We start from the raw sequence: 21086 nt of genomic DNA on the forward strand, positions 1-21086 counted from the left end.
TGACAATCAATTACTTCATTATGATTAGTTATCTAACTTGTGCATTATGGTTTTAATTGCCAAGATGTCAACGAGTCGCAGGCGATCATAACAAACATCTATCTGGTATGTTTTCAGCAAGCCACTTTGTCTGGTTATTCTTTCCAGCTGAAAAAAAAAAGGCCGCCAAGTATGAATAATACCACGTGACCACGCCTCCACCCGCACCATAAATCAGCAAGCTCAAACAGGCTCACTCCCTTGGAGCTGCTCGTGAAAAAAAGGAAGAAAAAAAAAACAGCAGATAGGAGCCGTCTAGCAGAATCAGAAACCAAGTTTCAGCAATGCTCTTTCTTTCGAGCAGTTGCCATAAATATTTCAGTTGCCTGCATTTAAATGATACACGTTAAAATGTTGCGCGCAATATGACTGCTCCTTTCGAAACCTTATCATCATGCAATGCTTTCGAGCACTTGTTGAAGAATTTTCAGAAATACGGAAAAAATAAAGAATAAGGCCGATAACACACTGAACCTTATTTCGTATATTTGTGTGACACTTCCTTAACGCTACGGGTGTTTCGCATGCGAAATTGCGAATTTTTGGAGAAATAATTCAACACTTCAGAAAACGTGAGCAGCATGAACATCGGCTTGATAAAAGCAAACGCTGCTTTCTTCCCACCATGCAGTACCGGTGCACAATAGCTATCGAGCTCACCTATCCCTGTTTCCAGCATGTTTCCAGTGTACGGCATCGTGAGCACTATCGCGACTGCAGGTCGAAAAATTCTCATAAAAATGTTCCATGGCACTTTCTTCGTTACCACTGTATAGGACCACACACTCTGACCGATGATTTTGTTGAAGACACACGCACATACATACGCACATGCACGCACGCGCACACACGCACGCACACATTTTTCGAGCGCTTCTAGTCGCGTTGACACATTCGCTGAAAAAAGAAGAATAAAAAAGACCGCTGGATGAGCTACCGCTTAATTTGCCGGGGCCAATAAATATAGAAGTACTGTGAATGGTTAACGCCTACAACGAAACTAAAGCTGTGAGCAAACCAAAACCGTTCTAATCTTTATGACAGTGCAAGGGAACACAAAAAGGAATAACGTGCGACAGAGCTGTCATTCATCATAAAAACTAAATCTAGGTTCTTGATAGCTCTTCAGCCATAAAGAAGCCGCAGCTACGCCCGGAAGGCGAGGCATTGATTTCGAGGGCAAATTATTACACAGCTATGCGAAGCAAGGTTCGTAGAATCATCGGCCGTATAAACTGCCGCAAACATTCGCATACTAGCTAAATCAACAAACACGCTGTAATGCGCGCACCGGCAAACATACGACTGCAGGCACTCGCTGCCACAACTTTTGCGTGACGAAGAGCGGCAGCCATGGCGATCGAATTTCGCTTCCTGCCGCGTTTCGCTTCAACGCGAACTAGGCGCGTGAAAACACAGCACGAACGGAGTTATCGGCCACCTCGAGTCGCCTCTCTTTGCACCCGCCGCAGGTTACGCCAACGCGGACGGCGACGCCAACGACGGAAATTGGTCTGGAGTGTCCACATAGTTGCCATCACAGCAAAAGCAAAAGTACGGACCATTTGGCCATACCGATAGTATACTTCAAGAAAGGGGCATTTACTCCAACGCCGGAACTGTCCCGCTAAATTCGGGGCGGTTTTACAGCCTAGCGCCGATAAGGTACACAATGCGCGCACGCTTACCTCGCGCGATGCGACGACTTGTTTGTATTTCTGGTGAGCACTTCTCCACAAGCCTGTTTGAGGGCGCTGCTTTTCGGCGCGGGTTACGATGCCTCTGCAGCAGCGCTGCCTGGTTGGTGCGCATAAGATCGCGTATTGTTTTTTATACATTTAGCGAGCTTTCTTTGTCAGCCGGAAATCAGCCGCGCAGTTAGCACATTGCTGAAAACGTACCACTTAGATACTTTACGACTCTTTACTAGGTACATTCACCATTAGATACATAATTCACGAGTTAAGCGATTAATCATGAGTATCTGACTGCCATCCACAACGAAAAAGAAATACTGGCGCGTGGTTAACTCGAATCAACATTATGGGCTTGGTTCTGTCAAAACTCTGTACACGATAGTCGGGACACCCCTGGTATGACGACCTACAAATAGTGCGAGAAAGCGCGCTTCGGTGCCTGAAAGCGTGTAAAAAACATGAACATAAAATTCGGAAATGTATGTCGGCTCACATATATATCTACGCACACCAACCTGGTGAACGAGTAGAACATTATATTTAGCATACCGTCTAATTTATTAGATTTTTTTTATTTATAGCCGTTCGTAAGTACCACTGGGCATGTGCATGTTAATTCTTGGCCAAGCCAGTGCCAGCGTGACACAAGTGGCAGAACACAAATATATATAGCGCGAGAATAAAGGTGAGTTCTTTTTTTTTGTGTGTGTGTGAGTGGTGGACAAACAAACATTGAAGGAGATTTCACGTTGCACAGGCTGAAAGTAAGCGAAATTCTACGCATCACCCTTAGTTGTAAAACATTTAATTAACCGTTTCACCCAAAGCTTCGCTTCACATAGATTCCATCATGCGCATCAGATATATATAATTTTTTTTTTCACTGGCCCACCATGGTGTCGTGGTAGCTTTGGCGTTGCGCTGCTAAGGCCGAGGATGTGGGATCAAATCTCAGCGCACAGGTTTAGCAGCGACAGGGGAGAAATAACAAGACACCGTGTTCCGTACATTTGGTGCACGTTAAATTTTCCAAGTTGACCAAAGTTAATCCGCAGTCCTCCACAACAACGTGCCTCATAATCACAACGTAGTTGTGGCGCGCAAAACCCGAGTGTTAAGGAATGTCTTTTATCAATAAAGTTTTGCTTGCAAGGCTTCCTTAAAATCTCGACAAGATTGGGCACCATTAACGACGGTAGTCGATGCCTTTAGCTCCCGTTCTGGTGGTACACTTGATTAAGAAGGCTGACACGATGCAGAACAAAATAGGTGTATATCTCCTTTTCATTTTAAAGTGTTCAGATAAAATATCCCCACGTGCAGCCTTAGTGAAAGCTCAACTTGGGGCTCGTTCTGTGAGCTACGGAACCCACCGAAATAATCTTCGACTAGATTAAAGCTGCCACGACATTAAATTTTTAAGCTTGAATTACGTGTCTCGCAGCAAGCTAGCAAAATTTGAGAGCATTTGGTGCGGTAGAGAATTTGCATTTAACACTTTTACATCGCCGTTGAACCGTCCACGTATGCGGGAGATGACTTCCCATTTGTCTTCTGAATGTCTTTGCCATGCAGCGGCACACTCTCTGCTTGTCGTCTCGCATGGCTGCGACACGCAAGGAATTTTGTGTTTAATAACCAAGAAAATTTGTTCCTTCTCTCTCGCTCTCTTTCCCGTAGCGTGCTTCATAGCGCACGTGCGGCGGCAACAGCATGTAGCCGAGAGAAGAAAAAAAACAGCGCGGAGTCCTGATAAGCTGAAGCTGGTGTTTTTAAACTGTAGCGTTAATGTGACGTTCGGTACTGATCGCCGTATTGGCTCAACATGTCTTCTATAGGAGAATGCAGTGATGGAGCCCGCGCGGGGGCAGGGTTGCCCGAGCGAAAAAGATCGCGACTTGGGGATGGTCTAGTTGTTCCGACACCCTAACGCAGCAGCGCTGGGAAGACGAGCGCACAAAAAACGTAAGACAGTTTTGTGCTTAGCGTGTCCTCGTCTTCGCTGCGCTGCTCCCTTAGCATGGCGAAGGAGAGAGAAAACCACTAGCCCACCTTCCAGCTCAAGAATGCCTGTGAGGTCCTTTAAAGAAACACTAAAGAGAAAAAGAGAAAAAAAAATGATTTCTCCTCTATCAGAAAATTATCCTTCTACAATACCAAAAACACCGCTCTTACCACGATAAGACGCTTACCAAATAAGCGCAATAACAAAAAACCGGTGGAGAAACAGCGTTGAAATTCCCGAACCAGCTTACTGTGATGTCATCGATTTTGGAAGCGCCTTGTAGGGCCTAGTTCATTCTTCAGCGGTAAAGCTCGACTACACTGTGTTCTAAAGGAATCAAAGAATGATGATGGAACCAAGAATGAACATGGCGATCGAGTCTCGGGAACGTTCACTGAGCCAGCGAGGCCTGACTACGATAAAGGAGGTAATCTTAAATCCCGCGACATCAGCGCGAAGTTAAACTAAAGTTTGACTTTCATTTTCTCTTCTGGTAATCAACCTATATATCGATATTAACGTCAAGAGAGTTGTGAAAAAACGCTTTATCCGTCTATAATCTAATTTAGTGTTTTGATGTAGGCGTGCCTTTAAAGATGGTGTGCGGCATGTACCCGACGTTCGACTACTTGAGCTCGACTAGTGCATGAGGCCGACATTACTCGCACAAAAAAGTGAAGTGCACGATATACTAATTGCCAAGATTTTTCAAATTAACACTTTCAATCAATTATTTCACGGCACATATTGCAACTTTACGAGTTGTAGGCGCGAGTGCACTGGAAGCCATATTCACTTGGAATGAATTCTGAGGATGACATCAGTTATGAGATAATCGTTGCAAAAATGTGCACAGAAATACATAGTGTTCCGCGTCTTTTCGAGCTTCAATGCATAAGAAATTGCCTCCTTAAAAAAGTGAAACAATTAAAAGTACATCTTTGCCGCAAATTTAACGGCGCTTATCGCAAGAAATGGTCTATAGTTTCAAAATTTGTTTTAATTAAATGTGCCTCGTGCTCAATGGCTTCACTTTGTAAACTGCAATATGCGCCTCAAAAATGATTATATGAACTCTCATTAGCGCACTTTCATTATTTATTCAGTTATTTATTTTGGTTTCTTGTGCAGGTTATGTCCGTAGAAAGTTCGACGAGTAGATTTGTGCTATACACAACAAGAGATTTAAAGAAATCACTGTGTTAGAAAGACACTTTGTATGTACGTTATAAAAGCTCCAGCGGTAAAATTTGCGGTGAGAATCAGCTATTACTAAGTGTGCGTCCAAAGCGCGATCCGCAAATTTAGGATAAGTAAGCAGAAATTTGAGATGTAGAGACAGCAGTGAACCCTTACATGTATTTCCCTCGTTCTCCAGAATTTCCTGCACAGCTCGGCGAACAGTGCGTTTCAATGTGATCAAACTCTCGTCTTTTGGTTGGCGCTGAAAGAATGCGATCTTACCGTAAGAGGTGTGCAGCTTTAGGATCCTCATCTGGATTTTTCCAGTAAAATTTCATAAGTGCCTTTCGATTGTTAAAGAATGTGCTATATTTGACCTCGTCACCAACTTTTTCCTGCAGGAAAATCAAACGAACGTGAGGTTAGTGATAGAACGCAGCAGCCACGGATACGAAATCCTCTATTAAGTATTAACTATGTAGTAAAATAATCCCATACATTGCACGCATTGTTCTCCAGCAAATGATGGAGTTCGCATGCGAAATACATATCAGTTGTGTGAGAGAAGAGCGGAATACATAAAAATAATATGGAGTCGTTGAGTCGCATACGAAGGTCACATATTAAGAAGAGAGCGCTTTGTTGGTGGCGTAACAGAACACCTCAGAAAAATTATCGTTTGGTCCCTCATGAATAGAAGCTTACACAAAGGCAAACGTGGCGTTAAGTACCTCCATTCAGCGTGGGAACGATCGGTGGCAGCTCATGGATTTGCCTGTTTTGGCTTCGAAAAACCTTTTTTTTTTTATTTAACTAACTATCGCAAATAAATTAATTTCCGCCATCGTGCCTTTTTGGAAGATCTGTGGGTGTTTAAGGAGTAAGAAATAGAACATCAATTACAGCATTGACAAGTCACCTCGCTCACACGAAAAACAGCTGAACCACAAGAAACTATTTCAGAAACTGGACTGTCCTTCCTCTACGAGGAAACGAGGCGTGCAGCTGCGCGCATGCTACGTTGCGAATCACCCGAAACGCCGCAAACATCGACAGCATCGGCGTTATTCTTGTTCACAAGCAGCGCTAGTGCTCCGACAACCGAATACAAACTAAGAGACGATTCCCATTACAACTCGACACTCCACGACTGCGTTTCAGAAGGCTTCTTGTCGACGCCCACTTGCGGGACAACGCAGTCGGCAATGGAACCTATGAAATGACAACATACTGCGCAGGCGCCGGAAAAAGTGAGGGATGCGGTTGACAATCACAACATTGCAAGATTGTAAACACTTAACAGCGCGAAGAGTAATATTGAACTCTTTCTAATGAGCAGAAGTACACAAGAGAACCGTGTTTAGAAGATAAATCCCCGAAGTACAGCCATTCTGTCGCAGAATACCTAATTACTGTTTGCATTGTAACCGTACAAAAGAAGCTGTCGACGCGGCACGTGTGCTTTGAAAATTTGCTTTTACAAAAGACATCATAGGAAGGTGCACCTTCGTCGAGGGCGCATGTTTCTCCTTCTGACCCGGTGTCATGATGCTGATTGGCGGGCAATTGGCATCTGAGTGCTTCTGTCCGGACTTGTAAACCACGGGTATGTCAAATGCGCACAATCTGAGGCTCCACCGCGCAAGGCGACCTCAAGGTTTCTTTTTTCTTTTAATTTGCCAACCAACACAATACCTGGCGGTCGCTTACGACATTGAAGGGCCTACTCCTACAGTGTAGGTAAGGCCGAAATGGTCCTGTAGTCCAGATTCTGGCAATACATTCGTTTTCCGTTGCAAAATAATTGCCTTCTGCTTTCGATAGCGACCCACTAGCGAAAGTCACTACGCTTTCAAGTCCGCCTTTCCTTTAGGCTAGCACAGCGCTGAGGCCTACACTACTCGAGTCGGCGTCGATGTCGGTATCGGCGGTACCGGCGGCGACTGCAGGCGTTGTTAAAGCTCTCAGAATGGTTCTATCTGCGACGTTTCTCAACTGAACTCGACATATAATTTGCGAGATGAGATGGTGCCTGATCGACCGGTTGGTGACCCATTGTTGCCAGTGCACAGCGCGGAGGTTAACCGTCCACGTATAGCTTTAGAAAAGGCTGACAAAGCGGCTATTATACAGGGTGTCCCACGTAACCTGTGGCAAAATTTAAAAAAAAAATAAATATGCGAGTGCCACTTAGCTCGACAGAACCATGGCAATGGTTGCCGTCGCTTGGAGCAACTCAGACTGTCTTTGTGCTCTGCCTAATTACGCAATTACTATCATTATTTATTATTTTCAAACATTATAATCAGAGCGAAATATCCACTCAGAAAATTGCAGGCCATCATGACAAATGCCCGATCCATCTTTCAGTTGCTCAATACGTGCTAGTCTAGCGGCGCGTTTCGCTGACTTCCTTGGGCAACTTTCAGGTCCGGAAAAACCGTATAGCAAGCAGTGAACAACAGAAATATGGAACGGGCATTTTTCATGATTGCCTACAGTCTCCTGATTGAGTCTCGCTCTCACATTAAATTAAGAATTTGTTAATTAAGAACAACTAATTATGTATTTAAAAAGATCAGCGACGATTAGGTTACTCCCTAATGCGAAATTTGAGCGCAGCTTTATACAAGCTTTCCTTCCGCGTGTCAATATTTTGTTTTATGATTATAACGGGTGTTTCAGCGAACTCTTCCAAAATTTTTTATAGGTTGCCTGTGGCAGATAGCTCTAGTTTATAAGCCGGTCTAACCGAAGCGGCGGACACTCATTGTACAAGAAATTTAAATGAAAAGTCGGCTAATTAAAAGGAATTCACTAATTAACTTATGGCTAATTATCTTATCACTCATACTGCAATTTACAAATTCCAGCAGTGGACATCGCAAGGCGGATGCACTTGAAACGAATTCTCAGGATGACACCAGTTTCGAGATATAAATTCCCGAACTTTGCGGAGGGCAGGTAGTGACCGCGGATCCGGATCATGAGACTGAAATAATCAGAAGAATAAGAATGGGCTGGAGTGCGTTTGCCAGGCATTCTCAGATCATGAATGAAGATCATGAAGATCATGAAGTACTTTCTCTTATCGCCCAGCAATGTACAACGTCTCTTGGGTCCCGTCAAGCTGCTTATGGCAGCTTTTAGCCCAGGAGGACGTTTCTAGTGTACTAGAGGAATTTATAAAGTTGAAGTTGAAGTTGAAGGTTGCCGTATGCTTCAAGAGAAAAGTGTGTAATAGCTGTGTATTCCCAGTACTCACCTACGCGGCAGAAACCTGGAGCCTTACGAAAAGGGTTCTACTTAAATTGAGGACGACGCAACGAGCATTGGAAAGAAGAATGATGGGTGTAACGTTAAGGTATAAGAAGAGAGCAGAATCGGTGAGGGAACAAACGTGAGTTAATAACAACTTAGTTGAAGTCAAGAAAAAGAAATGGGCGTGGGCAGGGCATGTAATGAGGAGGGAAGATAACCGGTGGTCATTAAAGGTTACGGACTGGATTCCAAAAGAAGGGAAGCGTAGCAGGGGGCGGCAGAAAGATAGGTGGATGGATGAGATTAAGAAGCTTGCAGGGACAACATGGCCACAATTAGCACATGACCGGGGTAGTTGGAGAAATATGGGAGAGGCATTTGCCCTGCAGTGGGCGTAGCCAGGCTGATGATTATGATGATGCATTGGCGTTCCAGTTACATGTGTGCTTCAGTGCATGAAACGACGTTTTGTTAACAAATTAACTGGAAGGCCAATACACTTCTTCGCAAAGTTCGGGAATTCATATCTCGAAACTGGTGTCATCTTGAAAATTCGTTCCAAGTGGATCCGCTTTGCGAACTCCACGGCTAAAATTTGTAAATCGCAATATGGGCCTAATGTAATTAGTTAAGAACTTAATTAGAGGAATTTGATTAGTCGATTTTGTATCTCAATTTTTTGTGCAAGTATTGTCCGCCGCTTCGAGTAGACCAGCTCGAACTAGAATGGTGATATTTGGCACGGGCAACGTTTAAAGATTTTTGAGTGTTCACTGAAACACCCTGTATAGGTTGTAAGGATTGTAGGACGATCCCAGCGTTGACATCCAGTTGTTAGGATTGGGGGCTCAATCCCATCGTTCGTAACTCGTTGTCAAGATTGGAGTCCGGCATGAATTAGAAGGTAGCTGGCCCATGCCGTCGTCCACTTATCCACGCTGAGGACGTTGATGAAGGGAAGGACTGCTTCTCATCGAGAACGAGGAATATGGGTTTATTTACAGTATCTACATCAGCCTAGCATGACTGCTTGGGAAAGTACCTCAGTCTAACATGACTGCTTGAGAAAGTACACTGAGCAGCCGCACAACAGCGGTTTATAAACACTCGCCCCCCCCCCCCCTCGATCCCAAGGTGACGGAAACGTTCGTCCAGACATCGTAAACAAGCCGCCTCTCTGCGGGACGGCTTACACACACGCTTTCGCACAGGTTCACGGTCCGGAGCCGACGTCAGTTCGTAGAACTCGGGGCTTGTGTCAGGAAAGGTGCCTTTTATTCCCCGAGCTGACCTCCGCAGCGCGGCCGGGTGCCCATTGTCATGCGTCTTGGACGGCGCGTGGGAAGGAGCCTCGAACTACGTTCCCGCGAGCACTCCCCCGCTCGCGGCAGACCAGGGCGGCGGTGGCGGGCTCAGTAACAATAGTTGGTCCGCTGATCGCATTCAGTCACAACGGCGACGAGGCTAGAGCGTAACGGTGGCGTTCCAAGAAAGTTGACGCCGCTGTCGCAACTGGCTGGCAAAACTTGCACCTCAGCTGGGCCGTTCTTAACAGCGCCTCCACGTTCTTAACAAGGTACACAATTTATAGCAGGAAGCGAACGCTGTGAGTAGCGCGCTTTGTTTCCATTCAGACGACGCGCGCTACTTTGGCGTCATATCGTAGCCTTCGTCACCCATCTTGCGCGGTACTATGCTCTCCTCACGCTTTTCGTTCCACCAACGACGAGAGCAGCCCTTCGTCGCAAGGAAATCATGCCACCAGTGATGGCGGCGACAACACCCAAGGGAGCGTCACATCGAGCCTTACTCGTAGCCGCTCGCCATCGTCCCTTGCAGGAAGAGTGATCCCCGTTTCCCACGCTGATAATGCGGACTGACGACGTCGCGGGCGATCGTAGCACTCCCCACCTCACGCTACTCTGCCGCCCTCCCCCTCGGAAGCGCAGATGAGATCGCCCACGCGGCAGCTGCGGCTGTGGCCGCCGGTAACTCAGCGCGTGCACAGGCCGTCCCCCTCCGTTCCTTCATTCCGTTCATTGCCATTGGTTTATCATTTCTTTAATTCAATTAGGAAGTACAAGTAATTTCCCCTATGTTGTCCATGGTGTCTTTGTTGGCTTCTCATGATATGGTTAATAATAACCGGGCCCCTCGGTTAACCCCCTTTCTTCTCGTTCACTTACAGAAGTACGACAATGTCACCCACACGTATACAACACCAGGACGCTATTGCTACTTATTGCTGCCCTTTTCCTATCCCTGTTCGCTTATCATAGCCTTTCCGCGCTAAAGTAAACACCGAGTTGCATTCACTCTAGATAGCCAGCACAACGCTAGTGTGACTGGGTTCCGACCACCCTTCCATCCTATTTTCTTACCAACGTGCGACACAACGGCCCCGTTCGATCTGTTGCGCGTGGTCGCATAGCACGCTTTAGAACGAGGGAGTCATCTGGTGAGTGACGATTATGGGATGGCGACGCTGGTCGGGATGGAGGCGATGGTATGACGACGACTACATATGACGACCACAGGATGACGACGCTGGAGTGACGACGATGGTATGGTGACGACGGACTCATGACGACCAAGGTACGACGACGATGGAGCGATGCCGATGTTATAGTGATGCCGATTACACGACGACGGACTCATGACGACCACAGTACGACGACGCTGGAGCAATGTCGATGTTAGAGTGATGCCGATTACATGACGACGGACTCACGACGACCACGGTACGGCGACGCTGGAGCGATGCCAATGTTAGACTGATGCCGATTACGTGATGACGGACTCATGACGACCACGGTACGACGACGCTGGAGCGATGCCGATGTTAGAGTGATGCCGATTACATGACGACGAATTCATGACGACCATGGTACGACGACGCTGGAGCGATGCCGATGTTAGAGTGATGCCGATTGCATGACAACGGACTCATGACGACCACAGTACGACGAGAGAGAGAGAGAGAATCAACTTTTATACTGAGCCCTTAGTAAAGGTTGGTGCGCGCTGGCACCAGATGGGGTGGAACATTCTTCTGAGGTCCCACATGCGTCCAGCAGTTCCTGGCCCCTAGCTGCCAGCGCGAGCTGGGTCGGTAGGTCGGGGCTGGACAACAAGGTCTCCCATCACTCGGGGGGGGGGGGGAGTTCTTGAGCTTAGTGCACTCTGCAAGGATGTGTGCTAGAGTGCCTTCTGATCGTCTGCAAAACGGGCATGAAGTGTCATGCTCTGTTGGGAACATCATGTGCAAGAGCACGGGATGCACTAGCGACCCCGCTTGCGCGCGTCGCACGATCGTTTGCTGCATTCGGCTGAGTTGCGGATGCGGACGGGGAAGCCTACATCTGCCGCTTCTGTATATTTGCGTGATTTCTTTGTAACTTGTCACGGGGTGCGGTAGCTCTGGCTCGTCCTCGGCCAGGTACGACGGCGCTGGAGCGATGCCGATGTTAGAGTGATGCCGATTACATGACGACGGACTCATGACGACCACCGTGCGACGACGGCGTGTCGACGATGGCATGACGACAATGGGTTGATGACAGTGCAATCGGTACGACAAATTGGCAAAGACGGAGCGGCCGCTAGAACCGACTTTATCCATATCTTTCTAAATTGCCCGAACAGGCCCAAGCGCCGTGGCGAGGATCACAACACCAGAAGCGATGGGAGGCTGCTCTGCGTAGCTCGCAGCAGGAGCTACAGCTTGGGACAGTGGGCTGGGCCCATGAGGTCGCCGAAGCACAAATTGTCCGGCCATCTGGAGTGGCCCGAGGGCACATCGTCGCCTTGCTTCCTTCTCTCCGCCTCCCCTCTCTCACGTGATTCTCTCGTGGATCATTAAAGTTGTTTACCTGCTTACCACGGCGGTATGACAGCGACTTTGTGCTGACGACCCGAAGATTGTAATGGAATGATGACGGTATGACGACGACGGCTCGAAGACGGCGTGATGATGACGATATATAACTACTGAGTGCCTGCAGTAGGGTAAAAATGGCGGGAAGACCACCACGAGATGACAGTGAAAGAATGATCACAATGACACGAAGGCAATGAAATGACGAACACAGAATGACGATTACAGCATGACAACAACGGCATGACGCTGTTAGGGCTCACGTGCGTAGCACCTGCCGCAGCGGGCCGCCTCATTCGCGCTATATCCAGTAATTTGTTTTGTTCTTGCACTGTATCCGGTCAAGGTCAATCGGGCCGCTTTAATTCGCATTTGAACCGCTGTGCGTACTTTGACCGATAATGTCCAATCGGGTAGCGTCAATACCCACTACATCCGACCTATGTTCGCAATATATGTCCCGCATCTGCGAACCGGACGGCCTCAATTCACACTATGTCCTGCACAGTCTCTGGCATCGACCCATATTCTTCGGAAACAAACGCCATCAAAACGTCCTCGTGTCCTTGAGCCTGACCTTGTCCTGAGCTCGGCCCCGACTTGGTCGTGAAACGCTTCGCATTTGGAATTAGGGGCGCATTGCAGAGCAGTCTATGTCACGCCCATTTTGCCCGCTATATGTGTCTCATATGTCTCAGGCGCCGTTCACCGAACTGCGTTGGCGTTTTTATTGTGTAGTTACCGAAGTGTAAATTTAATATTTCAGTTTTATGTAAAGTCGCGAATTAAAGAAACAAAGTGTCAAATAATTTATCACTTTACGAAACATCCGCCACAGTCAGTACATTTGATTTCACCTTTTAGTTTTACATTTAACAAACCTTATCAGTATCGGAGCTTGGATGCAAAGAAAAAAAAACGATTTCTCTGTTCCCATGCATGCAGATAGAAGCTACTGAGGTCCTATTTAAAGCTCCTTCCTAAGGTTCCTCCGCAACAGCCCACCAACGGCAGTGCACTTCAGGTACGCATTGAGCGAAAATGAGAAATAAAGCCAGTTTGTTTCAGTAGACGAACTCACCGGATTCCAATCATTAATGAGTTTGTCATCCGCACCAGCTGATGAGTTCGGGTAGAATACCATGTACTCCAACTGTAGCATCTAAAAAAGTAAAATACGCGCCATGAGAACATTGCTGCTGCACGCGCGTCAGCGGCGAATACCACACGTCCCAATTACACATTTTGCCGCGACGCGACGAACTTGCGTTAAAACGAGGACATAACTGAGCTTACAATACGTATCTAAAACCGGCTTCACTAACTTCCATTTTGGCAATAAGGGTCAGAAACCGCAAGAATGGTGTCACTGTCGAACACAACGTCGCCACATTCCGCAACAAGCAGGTATGTCCTTGTCCGCGTATCTCGCTGTGCGATCTTCAAATTGAGACTGAGAAAATTAAGTTGATCAAAACAAACGTTTCTAGCATACAAAAAAAAACTTACCGCAAGAACAAGCTTGGTAAGGCACAACAAAAAAAGTGCAAATCAAAAAGGGGAAAAAAAGAAAGACGCGTGATGATTCTGTCTAAAAGCCTAGCGAGAGCTTATTACGTCATAATTGACAGCGTTGCCTCGGGCAACGCTGTCAATTGAATTTTTGACGGTAAAGATTGGCTGCATACTATTCTAAAAGAACCGATCAGTGAACTTAAGAGTTTAGGGACATGTTATTGAGCCTCCCCCCCCCTCCCCCTTACCGGTTTAAATACAGAAAACCACTCTGGAATGCATGACGGCACACACTGAACTGCCCGCGCTGGAGTTCCGGTAAGAAAGTTTGACCTCAATTTCCTACTGTATAGAAGGGGCCATGAAATATATATATATATATATATATATATATATATATATATATATATATATATATATATATATATATATATATATATATATATATATATATATATATATATTTATTGTGGAGGAGTTTTATTGGGCTCGTAAAGTAGCAGCGACAAACTCAGCACCAGCAGGTAGGGCGCAGCCAGCGAACCAACTGGGTACGAGGCCACGCGACGGCAACGGGGCTTTTCAGTCTGCCGATCTTCGTCACAATCACCCCCGGAATTGAAGAGTAGCCATCCTGGCGACCTAAGAGGTGGGCGGATCGCAATACTGCTTCAGCCGGTCAATGTGCACAGTCTCTTGCCCCCGACGACGCAGATCGGGAGATGGCGATACAGGTTCAATCACGTAGTTCACTGGTGATGTTTGCGCAACCACGCGGTAGGGCCCGTGGTACTTCGGGAGGAGCATGGACGAAAGGCCAGGAGCAGCAAGAGGCGGGACCCAAAGCGACACGAGGGAGTTGACCGGGAAGGGGTGAGAGGGAGGATTGAGGTCATGACGCTCTGTTTTGTGGCCCTATTGAGCAGACGTCAAAGAACGGGACAGTTGTCGGCATTTTTCGGCGGGCTGAGCAACCGCAGAAACAGGTGAGCATTCAGCAGGGTCCGGCCGGTACGGGAGAACCGTATCAATGATGCTTGAGGGATGGCGGCCGTAAAGCAGAAAGAACGGTGAGAATCCGGTAGTGGCTTGAGAGGCAGTGTTATGTGCGTAAGTGACGAACGGAAGCACAAGATCCCAGTTGGAGTGGTCAGATGCAACATACATTGATAGCATGTCACCAAGAGTTCTGTTGATTCGTTCTGTTAAGCCATTGGTCTGGGGATGATAAGGAGTAGTAGTTCGGTGAATAATTTGGCATTCAGACAGGAGTGACTGCAGGACGTCCGAGAGGAATACGCGGCCCCGATCGCTCCACAGTTCACGAGGTGCGCCATGGCGGAAAAAAGTTCTTTAGAATGAACGAGGCGACGTCATTTACTGATGCGGCAGGCAAGGCGGTGGTTTCAGCAAAGCGTGTCAAATGATCTACGGCGACAACAATGCATCGGTTGCCAGCGCCAGCAGATGGAAGAGGCCCGTATATATCAATGCCGACAGGGTGAAATGGCTGAGCTGGACATGGAAGTGGTTGGAGAGGTGCGGTGGAGAGATGCGGGACAGATTTGCGTCGCTGGCAGGCAATGCAGGCGCGTATGTATTTGTGGACGAAGGTGTACATCCCTCGCCAATAATCTCGTATGCGAAGCCGTGTGCAGGTTTTTAACACTCCGCCGTAACCACACTGCGGGTCAGAATGAAAAGCGGAGCATAAATCTTGTCGTAGGTGGCGAGGCACTACTAAGAGCCATTTGCAGCCGTCATTGTGGTAGTTGCGGCGGTACAAAAGTCCGTCGCGAATTGTGAAATGCTACGCCTGTCGGCGTAACGCTCGAGGTGCCGAAGTTGCCGGAGGATTTGACAAGAAGTCGCATATCATGACGATCCATGGGTGTTTTCGTTGCTCCGATGCCATGTCCAGGATGTCAAGCAGTGAGATGTCATATCTGTCGCTAGAAGTGCTGCTGTCTGAAGTAACTGGGGAGGCGAGAGGGCATCGGCGTCAGAGTGTTTGCATCCAGAGCAATAGACGACACGGATATCATATTCCTGGATGCGGAGGGCCCACCGAGCGAGGCGGCCCGACGGGTCTTTTAGGTTGGACAACCAGCAAAGAACGTGATGATCCGTCACCACGTCAAAGCGTCGACTGTAGAGATATGGACGAAATTTTTGAAGAGCCCGTACGATATCCAGGCACTCTTTTTCTGTTACTGACTAATTGGCCTCAGGTTTCGTGAGGGCACGACTGGCATAAGCGACTACGTATTCGGCATTACTGTTCTTGCGTTGTGCGAGCATGGCACCAAGGCCGACACCACTGGCGTCAGTGTGAAGTTCTGTAGGTGCGCTTGGATCAAAATGGTACAAGATTGGCGGAGACGTGAGTAGGTGACGAAGAGTCTAAAGGCATCATCAGAGGCTTCTGACCAAGCAGAAAGTGCATTGTCGCCTAGGAGAAGTTGGTTTAGTGGTGCGACACAGTAGCGAAATTGCGAACGAGACTTCGAAAATAGGAGCATAGGCCAATGAAGCTGCGAAGTGCTTTCAAGTTAGTAGGCTTCGGAAATTCGGATACGGCGCGAAGTTTAGCAGGATCAGGAAGAATGCCTTCTTTGGAGACAACATGGCCTAATATAGTCAGTTTTCGAGCTGCAAATAGGCACTTTTTAAAGTTAAGCTTGAGACCAGCATTCCGGAGACAAGTCAAAACTTGATGTAAACGCCGAAGATGGGTCATAAAGTCAGGAGAAAAACGACAACGTCGTCGAGGTAGCAGAGACAAGTATGCCACTTGAGACCGTGTAGGATGCCGTCCATCGTGCGTTCGAAGGTGGCGGGCGCATTGCACAGACCGAACGGCATTACAGTGAATTCATTACAGTGAATTCATAGAAGCCGTCTGGTGTTACAAACGCGGTTTTAGAACAGTCAGCGTCAGCCATGGGAACCTGCCAGTAGCCAGAACGGAGATGTAAGGAGGAAAATAACTCCGCTCCTTGCAAACAGTAAAGTGCGTCGTCATTATGTGGCAACGGGTAAACATCCCTTCGGGTAATCTTGTTAAGCCTTCGATAATCGACGCAAAATCGTATGGTGCCGTCTCTTTTTTTTTTAACTAGGACGACTGGTGATGCCCAGGGACTACTAGAAGGCTGGATGACACTGCGATTGAGCATATCGTTCACCTGGTCACTGATAACACGTCTTTCAGTCGCCAATACTCGGTAGGGACGCTGTCGAATTGGTGCATGGCTCCCAGTGTCGACAGTGTGCGAAACAGTCGTTGTGCGGCCGAGTGATGTTGCTTGGCAGTCAAAAGAGGAAGAGAAGCCTTGGAGCAAGTGAAGAAGTTCGTCGCGCTGCGTCGTCGTAAGGTCACTGGCAATAGCTGGCGTAAAAGAACGCGGCAGTGACTGAGGAGACGATGCCTCGAGAGCAGCAAGATAAGTGGAGTAGTCCATCGTGTAAAATATTGAAGATAAGGTCAGTGGCTCTGCTCTGCCAAGGCTTTCACGGCGGCGTGAAGTAATTGGTTCAGCCGATGAGTTTGAGACGCACATGAGAGAGGCGCCAGCTTTGAACTCGAGGACGGTGAACGGGAGTGGTAGTGAACGGCGGCGAACTAAGAGTTCACACGGAGCAAGAGTACTGTGCCGTCATCTACAGAGTCACAAGAGATACTGACAAGAGTGGAAGACCAGGCAGGTATAACGGTGTCTTGTGAAACAGCGATTTTGCGACAATGGTCCTTATGGTCAGTGAAAATATCGCTCGAAAACTGAAACAGCTCGATTTCGGTGCGGGCGCAGTCAGTTATCGCATGATGTGTGGAGAGAAAGTCCCAACCTAATATGACGTCGTGTGAAGATGACGGCAGCACGATGAATTCTGTGATATAGAGATCCTCCTGAATTACGATACGAGCAGAGCAGGCGCCGGATGGCTCGACGTGCTGCGCGTTGGCACTTCGAAGAGACAGTCCAGAAAGCGGCGTCGTCACTTTTCCTATCTTGCGGCAAATACGGGCATCTATCGCTGAAAGTGCAGCGCCGGTGTCGGCAAGTGCTAGCGTCAATGTTCCTTCTATTACGACTTCAATAACGTCCTTCGGGGAAGTGTGAGGCCTTATACATATCGCTGACACCGCAGTTCTCGCCTCCTGAACTGCGATTTTTAGTTTTCCTGGCGCAAAGGGCTCCGCCGTCGGCGCATAGGGGAAAGGGAGCGGCGGCGAGGAGAAAGTGAACGGCAAGCGGCGGAGAATGCGGTGTCGACGGCAGGAGGAGATTCAAAGGTGTGCGAATAGTTGCGGCGTTGTTGGAAACGTGGCGCATATGGACGCACATTGTTGGGGACGTTCGGTGTGAGCAGGCGACAATGACGTGCCACGTGTCCAGCCCGGCCACAATAAAAACAAATCGGACGGTTGTCTTCGTGTGCCAGTGGTCTTGAGGTCGTGCATAGCGCACCAGTGGACGGACTGGAGGGGATACGGATGGGCGCAAAGGTAGGCGAAGAGGGCCGTAGGTCTGTGGCGCAGGCCTCATCGCGACTTCGGCGTACGTCAGGAGAGCGGCCGTCGGAGCCTGCTGGAGAGAAGGCGAAATGTGGTCGGCTACCTGCTCCTTGATGACAGATTCGAGAGCGGGCGCCAAAGGAGTGCTCGGCTGGCCGTGTGTAAGTGGAATCAAGGAAAGCTGATGAGCCACCTCTTTACGGACGAATTTCTTGATCTGTAGCAGCAGCGAAGTGTTATCCGGGGCCGCAGCCAAGCTCGACATTGAAGTGGCCTGAGGTTTAGATTGGCGGGTGGTGTTAGGGTTGGCGTCGGACACCACGGGCGATACGTCATCCCCCTACCCTCTACTTGGTCGGAGCCCACGGGCTACAGGTCATTCACCCTACCTTCTACTAGGCCGGAGCCCACGGGCGACAGGTCATTCACCCGACCTTCTCCCCGGATTCGTCGAAAAGAGGATCGAGTTCTCCTTCCCGTGCTCAGTAATGCAGGAGGAGGGGCCCTCTCTCTGTGCCTGTCACGTGTCATCGACGGAAGCAAGATCCCGCCCACACTTGTAGAGAGCTATTTAAGGGGCTCCGAAATGTACTTTTGAGAGACTTCATACTTCATACTTTTCTTATTCTCTTTCAACTACCTTTGAATAAACCGTTCAAGTTTCGCACTAGCAAATCGTCTCGCCCCTGCTTGGTCGCCATGATCTGCCGGATGCCTGCAGCCCGCCGACAACGCCACGCTACCCAATAAGTAATGTCGGTCGAGCTTCGTTAGGCAGGCGCCGCTACTTCTCGGCAGCAGTACGGTACGCTACCCTGGAGTACGCAACAAACTGGTGGCGAGCGGTGGGATCGCGTCCAAACGCAACAAACTGGTTGCTAACGGTGGGATCACCCCTGAAGTGCAACAGTGGCTACGCGTTGTTTGCGCAGTTCATCGAAGCTTTGACAGAGACTGACGAGTTCAGAGACTGTCGACGGATTTTGCGCCAACAGCATCTGGAAGGCGTCGTCTTCAATGCCGCTTAAGATATGGCGGATATTCTCGGCATCAGCCATTGTGACGTCAACGCGGTTGCAGAGGTCGACAACATCTTCTATATAGCTGGTAAATGTCTCCCCGCACTGTTGCGCACGGCCACGTAAACGCTGCACGGCGCGAAGCTTGCGAACCACGGTGCGCCCAAATACCCCTGTCACGTGATTCTTGAAGGCCGTCCACGTCGTCAGATCACGTTCGTGGTTGCGGTGCCACAAGCTAGCGACACCGCTCAAATAAAACGACGCGTAATTCAGTTTTTTTGGTGTCGTCCCAGTGGTTGTGGATGCTCACCCGGTCGTAGTCAGCGAGCCAGTCTTCTACGTCATGGTCTTCGGTACCACTGAAGATGGGTGGGTCGCGTTGACGCAACGGGCCGGGGCAGACCACGGTAGTCACCGGGGCAGCGGGTTCTGGTTGTGCTCCTTCTTCCGGCATTATGAAGACGGGCTGCAGTGTCCGATTACGTAGTTCCAGAATACTGGTTGTACCCCGCAATTCCACCAATTGTGAGGGGGTTTTATTCGGCTCGTAGAGCAGCAGCGAAAAACTCAGCACCAGCAGGTAGGGCGCAGCCCGCGAACGAACTGGGTACGAGCCAGGCGATGACAACGGGGATTTTCAGCCTGCCGATCTTCTTCGTTGCATTGTATGAAGTGATATATATATATATATATATATATATATATATATATATATATATATATATATATATATATATATATATATATATATATATATATATATATATATATATATATATATATATAAGCTTCATTTGACAGGATACAATTTTAAGGAGGGGTGGTCAGAGCCCCTCAGTCAAGGACCGCACTGGCCTATGCCGCCTTCATGACTTGGCTAATTAATGACTTTTGTGCTGCCAAGTCGGAACGGGCGTGCTGTGCGCCCCACTGCTCCATTGTGTTATTGCTATTTGGCCCACGAGGGCACTTAGTGCACCCCCAGGTTAAACGTATTAGGGTGGACAATGCCACCGCAACAAGGGACGCTGGCCCTATAGCGAGTGGTATACATGGCGTTAAACATTTTTAGGTGGGTGAATAAACCGGTCTGTATCTTGCGCCAGTCGGTGGCCTTTTCCCAGCTAAGTTGTGGGTGAGGCGGCGGGCATTTCCTGCGGACTCCGCGCTGATGAACAAGGATATCTTTGGGATTTAAATTGATGGAATTTTCTGAGGTACAGTCTGAGGGGTTGGGGTTGTAAGAGGACGCCATCGCATGGTTAGTAGACCCTTGAGCTAACGCGTTAGCCCGTCCGTTCCCTTGTACCTCCGCGTGTCCCGAGCACAAGAGTAGGCGATGACGGTGGTCGAACAATTTGGGGATTTTCACGAGGCTAGCCGCAGTCACGTGCCTATTGATAAGCATACATGCGACATGTATCCCGCGAGCCTGTGACCACGACCGAGACCATTTGCAAACGCTCCGCGTGAGCGAGGGCGATCGCCACTGCTAACATTTCGGCTGAGGTGGGGGATCCCACGGTAACCGACACGGTTATTTGCTGCTGCCAGATCGAGTTCATGACTGCCAGGGCGTACCTCCTTTGGCGGCGCTGCCCAGTCGCCTCTGCACAGAGAGCTGCATCCGTGTACTACGTATTGTATACCTAGGGTTATCAGAGTACATCGATTGAATATGTTGTGCGAGTGCTTTGCGCCTTTCCTTCTTGTACTCGGGATGCTTGTTCTTGGGAACGGGAGCTACCGCAACCTTTTTTTTTTCAACATTTAATCCAGCGCTAGAGTGGTGAGTTGATGTTAACCGTTGCCTCGATCGCATCACTACTCTTCGCGCAGCACACAGATCCCACAGCGAGATGTATTCGGCTGAGGCGTTGTTGTGCGCCATTTTTCATAAACTCCGAGAAAGCTAGCATTCTACTTTCCTCACAAGGCACATCGCAACTTGGGAAGAGTGTTAAACTTT

At 48.4% G+C, this 21086-nt stretch overlaps 1 protein-coding gene across 1 annotated transcript in view; it reads right to left on the reverse strand.

The window, feature by feature from the left end:
• Nucleotides 1-21086, reverse strand: part of LOC142573931 (uncharacterized) — a 184585-nt gene that overhangs the window by 28206 nt on the left and 135293 nt on the right. The window contains exons 13-14 of the mRNA XM_075683132.1: nt 13143-13223; nt 5206-5318 (exon numbers count right to left, since the gene is read on the reverse strand). Of these exons, the coding sequence (XP_075539247.1) occupies nt 5206-5318; nt 13143-13223 (194 nt within the window). The remainder of the gene's footprint in view (nt 1-5205; nt 5319-13142; nt 13224-21086) is intronic.

The sequence above is a fragment of the Dermacentor variabilis genome, chromosome 3 (assembly GCF_050947875.1).
Source record: "Dermacentor variabilis isolate Ectoservices chromosome 3, ASM5094787v1, whole genome shotgun sequence".
NCBI lineage: Eukaryota > Metazoa > Arthropoda > Arachnida > Ixodida > Ixodidae > Dermacentor > Dermacentor variabilis.